We start from the raw sequence: 12672 nt of genomic DNA on the forward strand, positions 1-12672 counted from the left end.
GTCCTTTTCTAACATAAAATAAAAATAATTAAATTCAATAATTAACCACATATTATTGTGGTAGTTTTTTTTAACTGTGATATTGTGTTAATCGATGTATCATTATGTTCCTGCTTACAGGGTGCACATGTTGTATCTATTATACAACCGCTTCATTAACCCGATTAGTCACACCTGTGTTAACAGGCAGGTTTGTGGACAAGTGATCTTTGTGGTGATTTTACTGGGCATGAGACACTTAGTGTTTTATTATGATAAATGAAGAATAGTGGTCAAAATCATTATGTTCACTCTTGAATTTCAGCAAGTGATGAAATATTTCTGAGAACTCATCTAAAGTTGAACTATTAATGAGACATTCTTAACTAATGGAAAAGTCTTTCTTGTTACTAAACCAGAGGTAGGTGCAGATCAGCCAGGAGGGCTCTGCTGTATCGACCAGCTGTCTGTCACTTCCTCTTCTCTCTCCGTGTACACAAAACGCATGGTAGAACATTAACAGGTGCCTTCATCGCCGTGACTGCGTGCACACACGGGCGTGTGATCCTACATTAATGGCTCTGTGTGTGTGTGTGTGTGTGCTTGCATGCAGTCACAAGCGTGTGCATGTGTGTATGTAAAGTGAAGCAGTGAGATCAGGCAGGGGTGGGATGGATGGATGGAGGTGGGTGGGATGGATGGAGGTATAAAGGCTCGACTATAGCATCAACCATTCAAAGATACAGGACAGGTCATTCAGGAGATTCAGCAAAGGGGACAGCACTTTTCAAACAAACAGCTAAGCTTCAGAGGTTTAAGGAGAAATTGTTTGGAGGTGTTGGGGATCTGCAGTCGGAGATAAATATAATTAAAGTAAACAGGTGGATTGATATTTTACAACGTGACGTGGACAAGACTGAACCAGATTTGAGTCTAAACTTCAATTTCAGAACATCCTTGCTTTGTCAGTTTGATATAATTCAATTGAAAGATCAACTTAAGTGGAGTTTTGAAGCCCACAACATCCCTTTTAAAACCAAAGGAGTTGTTTCTAATAGAGGAGGCTGAAACATCAGTGTCAGAATGTGTTCAGGTGGCTTTGCTAAGTGTCTGGGGATCACCCTGATGCCTCTGTCCATTGTGTGTGTGCTGTGTAACATCCTGCTCTTCTTTCCCGCCGGGACGGTTGTGGAGAGCGAACACATCACAGAGCAAGTCTGGTACTTTGGAGGTATTCTGGGATCTGGAGTGCTGGTGAGTGCTGCACACTGCATGAAATCAGTTGTTTTTATTGTCAGTGAAGAAAGCTTTCCTGGATTCTTCTGATGTTTTTGTATAGTTTTTCAAATATAATACATTGCTTTGATAAAACACAAATTATAGTGATTAAATTACAAACAAAACAACAAAAAATCATTACTGTGATTAATCAAAATATAGCAAAAACAAAAATCCCATTATAATATTCCACATCCAGATGTGACACCTTCAGATTGGCTGATTTTTCTATTATTTCTTCTTCTTTTTTTTTTAAGTTGTGTATTGGGTTTTTCAACAGACCACAGTTAAACAAAGGAGCATACTGTTCAAATGTACATGTGATTCAAATAGTCACAGTCACAGTTATAGAAGTAAAATAACATTAAAAAAATCTAATAGAGGAAAGTCAGCAAACATAACTGGAAATACCCTAACAAAAAAGAGAGCCAAAAAAAATCACATACACATACAAGAAACATAAATGAAACCACAGTTAAGAAAAAAAAAAACAAGATGGTACTAACTGCACAATCCTCGCTCTGTTAGATAACTCAGTATGTGGGAACTTGATCCTTTTGACATATTGAAAAAAAAAGACCCTGGGCGTCATTAAATTTATTTGAAAAACCAGTGAATGAGAGCCAAATCTGTTCCAGTCTAATGAAATACAGGATTTCTCTAATCCAGCAAGTATGAGAGGGAGGTATCACTGGTTTCAGGTGGCCAATATTAAACATCCAGCCAAAAACATTTGTAAAGGCTGTCACATCCATTTGGGGGCTTGTGGAAAGAAGGTAACAGAGGAGAAACAAAATAAAGCGTGAAGAGCATTAAGTTCAGTTTCCTCCCAGTAACTTCAGACAGAGTAGCATCCAGTATTTGCAAAGCGAGGGGCAGAAGATTTCTCGTTTTGTCTAATGAAGATCAAGATACTCATTTAATGATCACAGAAAACAGATCTTCACATGTAACAAGCTGGAATTGAAAAATATTTATCAGTTCTACTCAAAAAGTAATTGACCAATCAATTAGTCAACTCTTTTATTTTTTCAGTTCTAAAATGTATATCATTTCATACTGGAAACATGAACAGAACATTATCATAGAAGTGCTTCTTAAAGAACCTAAATCGACCATATTCTCAATTATATATGTAATTGTAGAGTATTTCAAATTATTCTGATGGTATTTTTGTTGAAAAAATTGTCAATTCTGATGAAAATTTGTGCAGCTTTATAGCACACAGGCACTCGCTATATAATACTGTACTGTATGTCTTAATGATTTTGATGGGACATTATGTGGTTTAATTTCCTCCTGCAAACAGCAGAAGAACGAATAATTCAACAACTGCTGAACTGTTTCCTATCTGTATGTGTGTGTGTGTGTGTGTGTGTGTGTGTGTGTGTGTGTGTGTGTGTGTGTGTGTGTGTGTGTGTGTGTGTGTGTGTGTGTGTGTGTCAACTCGGGGTGTGTTTGGGCGACAGATGATCTTCCCAGCTCTGGTCTTCCTGGGTTTGAAGAACAACGATTGCTGCGGTTGCTGTGGCAATGAAAGCTGCGGGCGAAGATTTGCGGTGAGGAGATGTTTTACTGTTTTACTTCTCAGCGTGATTAAAATGATTATTTACAGCCATTGCTTTCAAAAGTCACAAGAAAAACACAACACAAAAAATCCTGAACATAAAAATTGTGAGCAACAACAACTTCAGTCTAACTCCAGAATTCAGTACCTCACAGTCTTTTCTCTTTTCTAACATGTATGATGTATTTAGAAGAAAAACTCCCTTTTTCCTTTGCACAGACTTTAAGACTAAATGAGCTAAATGGAATTCAGTCTTTATAAATTGTATTATGCACACCTGCGCCTTTTCTTACTGAAACATCTGTAGTTAAAAGGGCCTTTTAAACCAGTCAAAGAACAACACCTCTGCATGTAGAACATGCATTCATTGAAAATGTGTTCTTGAAACTTTAATTTGAGTGAAAGGAAGGAATTGGTGCTCAGCTCTGTTTCTGTGAACGATCAGTAGCATGTTTGTATTTGCTCCACATTATTGCATAAGCTGTGTTCACCACAAGAGGACCTCAAACCTTAACTGGGGTGAAAACACAACTTTTCTGTTCTAGTATATTTAGTCGGTGATTTGGTCATTTTTATCAATTTCTAAAAATATAAGAATATTATAGCAATACTACAGGCAGCAGTGTGTCTCTGTATGATCGTCTTGTTCTTCTGTGACCACATGTTGCTACTCGTCACCTTGATCATGGAGGTGACACTAAACGGGCTGCAATACAGTATAGAATTGAGTATTTACAGCATATAGTTATATATATATATATATTATATTATTATTATATTATTATATTATAGATCCAATATGAATCTGACTGAGAAAAAAAGAGCACAATTACAAACCTGTCTGCTACTTCAACATCACGGACAGCGCCATGGATTTATCAATGCATAGACTACTGATATTTCAGATCCATGGTCGGGGCCATGGATTGTAACTTGCACAAACCTCAGATCAGATCAGGGATCAATGATTTGGACAGAATGGACAAACAATTAACCAAACAACCCCTGTGTCCCTGCACTGTCTTTGTTTCGAGGGGATGGAGAGGGGCAGGTTAACAAGGCAGATGCACTTTGGTTATATTGCAAACAAGGGGGGTGGCATCCTCCCTAAAATTGTTCACTCATTATATTCATTCTTGTTTTTTTGTTGGTTAAAATAGGAAAGATAATAGGCCTATAGATAAATAAAAGAAAACTCTACCGTTGGATCTTCCACTGTATGTCACCTGTTAACTGAGTCTAATCAGTATGAGCATGTAAAACAAACACAACGACACTATGTACACACTCCATGACTTACACGACAATAAACACCAGAAACACACACACACATCCACTCACAAATTGACGAGATTTCAATCACTGTAACGAGAAAATTCCTCAGATGGTTTCACCTGATTTTATCACACAGAGTGCGTATTGTTCTGGTCCAGACACACATACTGATCGATACTTCAGGAATGTGGAGGTGTGTGTGAGCGTGAGTGGGGTCCTTCAGCAAACAAAAGTCTGTCAGATTACTGCGCGCACACACATACACACATACACACATACACACACACACACACACACACACACACACACACACACACACACAGCATCTCAGCAGCTCTGTGTTGGCCGTGACCCTCAGCCTGTTCTCTGCACACCGAGAGAATAACTTCATTGTTGTCACAGAATTTCAAAGTGAGGCCGTTAAATGTATTGATTCCCAATATGAGCAGCTGTCCTCTCTCTGTCTCTCTCTGCAGATGCTGAGTTCCATACTGTTTGCCGGTGTGGGTGTGTTGGGGGCTGGTTACTCAGTTGTAGTTTCCTCTGTGGCCATAAACCACGGACCTAAGTGTATGACTGATAATGTAACCAAAATTTGGGAGACTCCCTTCTCAAAAGGGTGAGACACACACACTCACTCTGTCTATAGTTAAAGAGTGATTCACTCTGTGTTCTTTTCTGGGTTTTCTGAATAGAAACTCCCTTTAAGCCGCTGGCAAAAAGTGGTGATGTCCTCCCACTTTTAAAAAAAAAGAATAATAATAATAATTTTAATTTTTAAAAAAACTGAAAATAAGGGACCTGCCCTTTACAAAATATGCCAATGAGGAAACCTCAGAAGATTCCAGGCAGTCACTGGACCCCAACAAGAAACAATCTGGCTAAAGCCCCTGTATAAACCCAATGTAATCTTTTTTACTTCTTTTTTATTTGTTTTATTTTAACATTTCTGTTTTTGTACCAATTTAACAAATGAAATATAACATTGCACTGTTTAATTGGTGAGATTGTTTTTATTGTAATTTATGTGAACTGAATTTTAAACTGAACAATTCAACATGACTACAATTTAAGTAGCTCAAGTTAAGAATCAAGCCTTTTAGCAACTTTCATGAAATAATCGGTACAGTAGCTTGAAAGACCAGACTAAGTGGCTTAAAGTGGCTTGTCTTTTTTTTTTTCTCCCTCCCTTTTCAGTGACTATCTGTCCGACTCGTCTACCTGGTCGATTTGTAGAGAGCCAGAAGGCGTGGTGTCCTGGCACGTCTCTCTGTTCTCTGTGCTGCTGGTCATGGGTTTAATCCAGATGGCACTGTGCGCCGTGCAGGTGGTGAACGGCCTGCTGGGAGCTCTGTGCGGGGACTGCTGCGGCTGCTGTGGAGGGGTCAGTATCTAGTCTGAGTCTATAATTCAGTGTAGTCAGTTTACAAAAAGATTTGGAGAAATTTGAAGAGAAAACAATGTTTCTTCGGCTTCACTTGGACGTGGTTAAGTAAAGAAAAACAGAAAATAGATATTTTTTGAAGCAGGGTCAGTCTGTGTATTACCTACAGTAGATGCAGTTGTCACACTTCTAATTTAGCCTGTTTCAATTCAAATTAATGCCGAATTTTCACCCTATCAGTAAGCGTCTGCTTATGAGTCATGAGAAATCATTAATCATCTTGTAGAAGACATAGATGTTTATAAACTGAGTGATATGTTAATGTAGTCTGGCAGGAACACAGGCAGTCACTCAAAGTGTGTATTTTTGGAGCAGTGTGCTTGTGTTTACAGGATAGTGTATGAACAGCCGATTAACTTACAGTGCAGAACTCGTCCTCACTTTAATTATTACTGTCAGTTTATGATGTTGCGCTCGTCTTGCACTCCTGCAATGTTTCTGCAGCCTGCCTGAGCTTCCCCGGGTCTCAGGAGGGGGAAACGGGATCAACTATAGATTGTCTATTAAATAGAATTCCACAGTCTATACATCCAATTTGCTATTTTGATTGCTGTACTCATTTTTGCACAGGCATTCGCCAACACGCTTAGACCTACCTGGTAGGGCATTTGTGCACATACCTTCTCAAAATCGAATTAATATACTGTGTTGGTTTGTAAAAGGAATATAGCTGGCAATAACCCTGTGAATCACATAACTGTGAATAGGTTTAGGATTGGTGTTCGTAAACAGAGGTGGATTTAATTTTTAAACAGAAACGCATAAAAATGTTGATAATCTTTGTCTTTCAGAGTGATGGAGCCGTCTGAGCACATCTGTGAGAATCTGAAGACGCCTGTTTCCTGTTTGTATTTATTCTGAGGAAGACACTAGTTTCTTGTTTTATAGTTTCAACTACAACTAAACTAACTTTATGATTAGAAGATTGTTGCTATAAGTTAATGCATAAGAGCTCATTGATTACATGGTGTGTATTATCTAACAACACTGGTGAAATGACAGAGCTCTAATATAAAGGGTTTCCCATTTACTCTCAAGAGAATGACTTCAGCCTTTCATTATTAAATCTGAATGTGCATCTAAAGCTCTAATTAATTTCCAACACTTACTACTGTAACTAATGATTTTCCTCTGCTATACTGTATGCATTTGTTTGAGTTTTTTGCCAAAACAACAAGTAAATAACCTATTTTTGATATATGTATGATAAGCAGCTGGGAGCCAGAGTATGACAATGCTTTTGGTTTAAATATTATTTTTGCTCTTTTTCAGTTAAATTAGCAACCTGTTCATGCATTTCTCTCTTCAAATGAAATATTTGTGTTACATGGCTGCCCCCTGCTGGGCATTTTAGTGTTGCAATGGGAGTTAAAAGTTCACAGAGACAGACATATATATATATATCTACACCATCAATAAAATCTTAGATCTTGTATCTTGTTATCAATGGTCATAACATACTCACTGTAGACTGTATGGATGTAACTGTTATTGGGCTTTTATACACGCTTACATATGAGGCACAAACTGATTTGTTATTAAAGTGTGTCTTTCTCTAAGTATGTGAATGGCTTATCTATAGTGTTTAAGGGTTTACTAGAAAACGCCAAAGTTATTTTTACTGATGTATGCCAGCAGTTATAACAGCTTTGTCAGTCATGGTACTGTTTGGTATTTCCCTCTTTACACAGAGATGCACTCATTTAGAGTTAGCATATTTTACTGTGAACAACATGTATGTCCTCTATCCTAAATTTTGAAAAAGCAGTTGGTATTGGTACATGAGTCAGATGCAGACTGGAAATTTGGTCTGTGTATCATCATCAGTCTGGCAACTAACTAAACTACAAAACTAAAAAACAAAAAACAAGTGCTTTTTCTCTGTATTAACCAAATATTGAAAAAAGCATAAAAACAAAATAACAAGTCAAATTTATGTTGTTCTTTATTTATATTTCTTTATTTTCTTATTTCTTATACATTGCGGCTACAGCTACTTTGTGCATGCAAAGATTATCCTGTGCAGTATTTGATTATAACACAAACTATCTGGAAAATGAAGTCCTTTAAAAACATAAATGATGATGGGTAAATAATACTTCAGTGGATATCTGTACATCTGTATCACAGCAACCAATTCATACATGAAAATCTATTCATAAAAGTACAAGTAACTAAAAAAAACTATTTATTTACAGTTATTTGAGTATTTGCAATTGGTTACTTCCACCCCTGTTTATGGAATAAGCTGTACAGTATTCGACTTTATAAAAAATGTAAATATTTGTCAAAAGGAACTTTAATAACGGACAACAGAGGGCAGCAATGCATCAGTGTCATGTCTAGTCTGCCGAGTCTATGACCGAACCCAAAGAAAGGCAGAGATCTATAAGTGGAACTGTACTTCAGACGCCTCTTGGCGAACACGGAAGGAATTGACTGCGTACCAACTTGTGTCCCACCCATACGCTTCCCACCACCTCCTGGGTGACCCTGTGGATAAGCCACGAATTCTCAAGTATGAGGTTTTCGGTGTGAAACAGAGGTAATTATGGTTTATATGTTTCGGGACTGTGGTTTCATTTTGTAGCCGCGTGCTCAGACAGGTGTGTGACGTCAGTAACGGTTGTGTCAGGTAGCTAACGTTAGCTTCAGTCGGTCTCTGCAGCATGGAGCTGGTTTATCACGTTATTTATTAATTATTGTTAGTCAGTTGTAGTTAGCTGCTGCAGACACTTGAGATGTTTGTGTAACTGAGAGAGGAAAAAGAGAGGTGAAGATGAACCCCAGTAAAGACAGACTGGTTTGACTGGTTTATTAAATAATTCGCCCTGAGCCAGGGTCTGACCTCAGTGCACCACCATTTATCATCCAGAGCAGTGAGTTTTCACAAAGTTTTTGTGCCCAAGGCAAGCCAAAGTCTCTACGCACACCTGTATGTCATATGTGTGCAGAATAGTCTAATACATGTTATAGCTAACTGTTATTGCACGTTTATTTTTAGTTACTGCTGCCAAAAACAACAATAATACACATTTAATATTTATTAAAATTAATTTAGAAATTTGAAACTTTGTAAAGTTGAGAGAGAAGAGAAGTAAACCATACCAAACTGATTTCTAGCAGCAGCAAAATGTGTGTTGAAAGCATGGCAGGTGTCTGATGGAGTATTTATTAAGCAGTCACTAAATGTAACAGGAGTAGGAATGGATATAGAGGATTTGTTTTGTTTATATGTATTTGTCTATGTATTGCTAAATTGGTGCATAAAAACTACTGATATAAGTTAAAAATAATTCATAACTATTTTTAATAGTTGTGTATTAAAATAATAATGTACAGTTGATGCAGACACCAGCTTCATGCATGGCTCACTGTTTGTGAAACACTGATTTAGAGGCTCAGAGTCCAGTTTATTCTCGATGCAAATGTGCATTTGTGTACTAAATTTCATCTGTTTGGGGGATTGGCAGAAAAAAAGTTTTTGGTTTTTTTTTAAGTAAGTGTAATTATTGTTTCAGAAAACAATTAGCAGATTAATCTTTTTATAGATTAATTCACTGGTTATAGTTATTTTGCTTCGTCATTTTTTTATAGTAAACACAATATTTATGATGTTTGACCTTTTGGTTGAATAAAACTACGTGTAAACTTGGGGAACTTTGGGAGTCTTTGATGACCATTTTTAACTATTTTGTAGCTATTTCTAGAACAAATGATTGATCAAGAAAATAATTAGAATATGTACAAATTTTGAAATGACATTTAATTCATATATAAATGAGCTTTTCTTATCAGTTAGCGTTAATTGTGTGTTTTTTCTCTGTCTAACCTGATCTTTCTTTTCTTTTTTCATCAGATGCTCTCTGTTTTACTTAGAAGAAGCACCTTTGCAGCCCAGCAGGTAACGACTATTTGGACTTTTCCTTGCTTAAAAAGCTCTATTGCTCATATTTTGAATCATTTATCATTTTAAAACTAACTTTAAATCGAGTCATAACAATTAGGCTAGTCAATTAATTAATTTGATAATCTGTATAGTTTTGACTCATTTTCACTCATTTCACTACATTTCAGCTTGTCAAATGTGAATATTTTTTCGGTTGTGGACAAAACAAGACATTTTAGGACATCATCTCGGGCTTTGGGAAACACTGACAACATTTTTCACCAATTTATGATATTTTATGACCAAGCAACTAATTGCATGACTAATCAACAAATTAATCAATAATGACAATAATTGTTAGTTGCAGCCCTAATTTTGAATTTAAATCTGAATGTGTTTTTAGGTGTGGCATTGGGCAGGTCCTCCACAAAGATGCTGGTCATCCGCCCTGACCGGAGCCTCTGGTGGTGGATCCAGCTCCCTGCACACCTGCTGGGCATCAACAGCAAGGCTGCCGTATTCAGAAAGAGACGATGGACGAGTAAAACCTCCTGATGCCCTCGGTTTCAGGAGGACTGAGTTCTTCCAGAAGATTCATGAACTTCCATTTTCATCGAGGAAGCAACATTTCCACTCCTCTGCTGTGAGGCTGACGAAGCGACCGCAGCCTGAAGCTCCTCCCAGAGAGCTGGATCTGCTCCGCTATGACATGAAGGACTTGTGGAAAAGTCCCAAACCTGCCCTGTACCTGGGGTTCGCAGGGCTGATCCCCTTCGTCACCCCCACTCTGTTCATGGCTGTGACTGAGACCTACTGTCCGGAGCTGGCCTACGCTCAGGTCGCATACGGAGCCTCCATTATTTCCTTCCTTGGTGGGGCTCGCTGGGGATTCGCTCTTCCTGAGAGCAGCCCAGCCAAACCTGACTGGATAAACTTGGCCAACAGCGTGGTTCCCTCCCTGTTAGCCTGGGTCACCATGCTGATGAGCGACACCATCATTCCTGCAGTCACCATGGTGATCATGGGACTTGGAATCTCGCTGCATTATGATCTGTCTCTGCTGCCCACTTACCCCAGCTGGTTCAAAGCCCTGCGGTCCATCCTGACCACCGTGGCGTTCTTTTCCTTTCTTGGTACTCTCATAATCACTCAAATGTACCCAGAAAAGAAGATATTCTTGGATTAAATAGTGTAAAATTATTTATAAAACTTTACTTCCACCATTTGGTCATATTTCTTTTTGTAATACTGGAGTTTTCTGCCTCTTGTCTGTTGTAATCGCAGACCTGACTGGTTACGATCTGTATTAGAGGTGGGGAAAGAATCTATTCTTAATTGCATCTCTTATGAAAGATTATGAATCGGGTGCAGAAAAATCAATAAACAGAAATTTAAAACCCAACATTCTCAACATTAGGATCACCTGTTGCAATTTTGTTAGACTTGGCTGTGCGTTCCTCATAGCTGAACTAACTTGGATGGTTAAATAAAACTGCTATTTACCGCCTAAACTGAGTTACTGCTCGAGTTTTGTTGAGAATGGCTGAGCATCAGCAACCGACGCTGAAATCCGACCGACACCCTTTTGGCTTCTATGAAGTTGAGGAGAAAAAGGAGCTGAACAAGAGCCACACTGTGTGCAAGTTGTGTCTAACTAAAGTAATTATGGATCATCACAAATATGCTATGTTTCAAAAGTAGCAAGTAGTCACACTAAAAAAAACTAATCATGTATAGAAATAAAGTAAGTTGATGAACTGATAATCATTTTAGATAATTTTATGTATTATTGTCCACTGACTCAGCATCAACTCATGTTCCATATTTCAACTTTTTCTTTTCTTTTTTTACATTTCCATTGCCAAAGTGGACTGAAACATGTTCTAGATCACATACTTAGGCTTTTTACTTTTTTTTATGTATTTCAGTAAGGCAGCAACCAAGGATTGTTTTCATTATTGATTAATCTGCTGGTTATTTTTTTAATAATTCGTTTAGGCAATAAAATGACAATAAACTGAAAAATGCCCATCACAATTTTCCAGAGCCAAAAGTGACATCTTCAGATCACTTCTTTTGTCCAACCAACAGTCTTAAACCTAACAACTCTTCATTTACTGTAATAAATTACAAAGAAAATCAGCAAATCCTTGAACTAAAGAATCTGGAACCAGCAAATAATTAACATTTTTGATTGAAAAATCACTGAAACAGTTAATTGGTTATGATAATCACTGGCAATTAATTTTCTTTTGATCAACTAATAAATTAATAGACTAATTGTTGCAGATCTATACTGCAGCTGCTGCCCTTAAAAAATATGCACTGCTGCATGCAGTATGGAAGTACTACTTTCTCACAAAACTGCACTTTGAACTTTGACCCTTTTGCTCACACGCCAAGTCACAGTCTGCAGCATGAAATCTTAAGTAAAAAGAACATGTATGTGATTTGGAACACAGTTAATGAGCTGTCATCTGTTTGTGCTCCTCCAGTGGCACGTTTGATGTGATGCATATTCCACTGTGCAGAGGATTGTGGGTCAGAAGAGACAGAAGCATGCTGGCTTGCATAGTGCAAAATGCAACTAGTTCCAGTAGGAAATCATTGCATTTTTGGCATTCTGCCTTTGACAAACTATGACATACTAATTTTGTTTGACCAAAAGTTAAGAAACCCAGAGGAGTGAACACATTTGAGAAAATCTGTATTTTTGTTTGACTTCAGAAAATTGGAGTTATTCAGCAGGAGCTAGAGGTGGAAAGTCTCTTTCAGTCTCTGCTCTAGTGCAGAGCTACAAATTAGCAGAGCCACTGTCACTGCTTCCTTTTACGTGTCCAGGATCAGACAGCTAAAGTCGGGAGTGTTTGACATCACTGGGGTAAAAGGTGTTACATAAGAATCTAAACTGGAGTAATCTGTACTTAAAGCCTCCGTGGTGAAAAGCACACCATCAAATGGCACAACACACAGGACTCCAGTGAAAGCTTGTACTCTGTTCAAACACATTGTGGTTTACAGAACAATTTACAAAACATCAAATGTATTCAAAACAGAGGCATGTCTCACTTTTGTATTCAAATGTTTTTATTAATGTAAACACCAGCATCTAATTAACCAAATATTGTAAAGAAAGGCAAGAAAAAAAAACTGAGGGTGGAGGAGTTCACAGATATCTGAGAAAAAGCACATAAGGCACACTACTCCCCTGTTGACCAAACTCACTGAAAAGGTGCAATA

The 12672-nt window shown here is 37.7% G+C and overlaps 2 protein-coding genes across 2 annotated transcripts; both read left to right on the top strand.

The window, feature by feature from the left end:
• The first annotated feature begins 699 nt into the window (after nt 1-699).
• tm4sf4 (transmembrane 4 L six family member 4) lies at nt 700-6976 on the top strand. Its single transcript, XM_084723635.1, has 5 exons — nt 700-1233; nt 2727-2816; nt 4576-4718; nt 5297-5483; nt 6335-6976. Exons 1-5 carry the CDS (start codon nt 1063-1065, stop codon nt 6350-6352), a joined length of 609 nt encoding a protein of 202 aa, XP_084579761.1. The 5' UTR covers nt 700-1062; the 3' UTR covers nt 6353-6976.
• A 985-nt stretch (nt 6977-7961) lies between these two features.
• LOC146324325 (transmembrane protein 69-like) lies at nt 7962-10943 on the top strand. The gene is made up of 3 exons (XM_084722307.1): nt 7962-8088; nt 9403-9447; nt 9836-10943. The coding sequence occupies exons 2-3, from the start codon at nt 9403-9405 to the stop codon at nt 10616-10618; spliced, it is 828 nt and encodes a 275-aa protein (XP_084578433.1). The 5' UTR covers nt 7962-8088; the 3' UTR covers nt 10619-10943.
• The last annotated feature ends 1729 nt before the right edge of the window (nt 10944-12672 follow it).

This window comes from Lutjanus erythropterus, chromosome 7, assembly GCF_056507025.1.
Source record: "Lutjanus erythropterus isolate fLutEry1 chromosome 7, fLutEry1.hap2, whole genome shotgun sequence".
In the NCBI taxonomy this organism is placed as follows: domain Eukaryota; kingdom Metazoa; phylum Chordata; class Actinopteri; order Lutjaniformes; family Lutjanidae; genus Lutjanus; species Lutjanus erythropterus.

What these genes read in the sequence shown, in the direction of transcription:
- tm4sf4 (XM_084723635.1), top strand. Translation starts at nt 1,063, where the DNA reads ATGTGTTCAGGTGGCTTTGCTAAGTGTCTGGGGATCACCCTGATGCCT. An exon ending in TTCTGGGATCTGGAGTGCTG is followed by an intron (nt 1,234 to 2,726) that starts GTGAGTGCTGCA and finishes TTTGGGCGACAG; the next exon opens with ATGATCTTCCCAGCTCTGGT. An exon ending in GCTGCGGGCGAAGATTTGCG is followed by an intron (nt 2,817 to 4,575) that starts GTGAGGAGATGT and finishes CTCTCTCTGCAG; the next exon opens with ATGCTGAGTTCCATACTGTT.
- LOC146324325 (XM_084722307.1), top strand. Translation starts at nt 9,403, where the DNA reads ATGCTCTCTGTTTTACTTAGAAGAAGCACCTTTGCAGCCCAGCAG. An exon ending in GCACCTTTGCAGCCCAGCAG is followed by an intron (nt 9,448 to 9,835) that starts GTAACGACTATT and finishes ATGTGTTTTTAG; the next exon opens with GTGTGGCATTGGGCAGGTCC.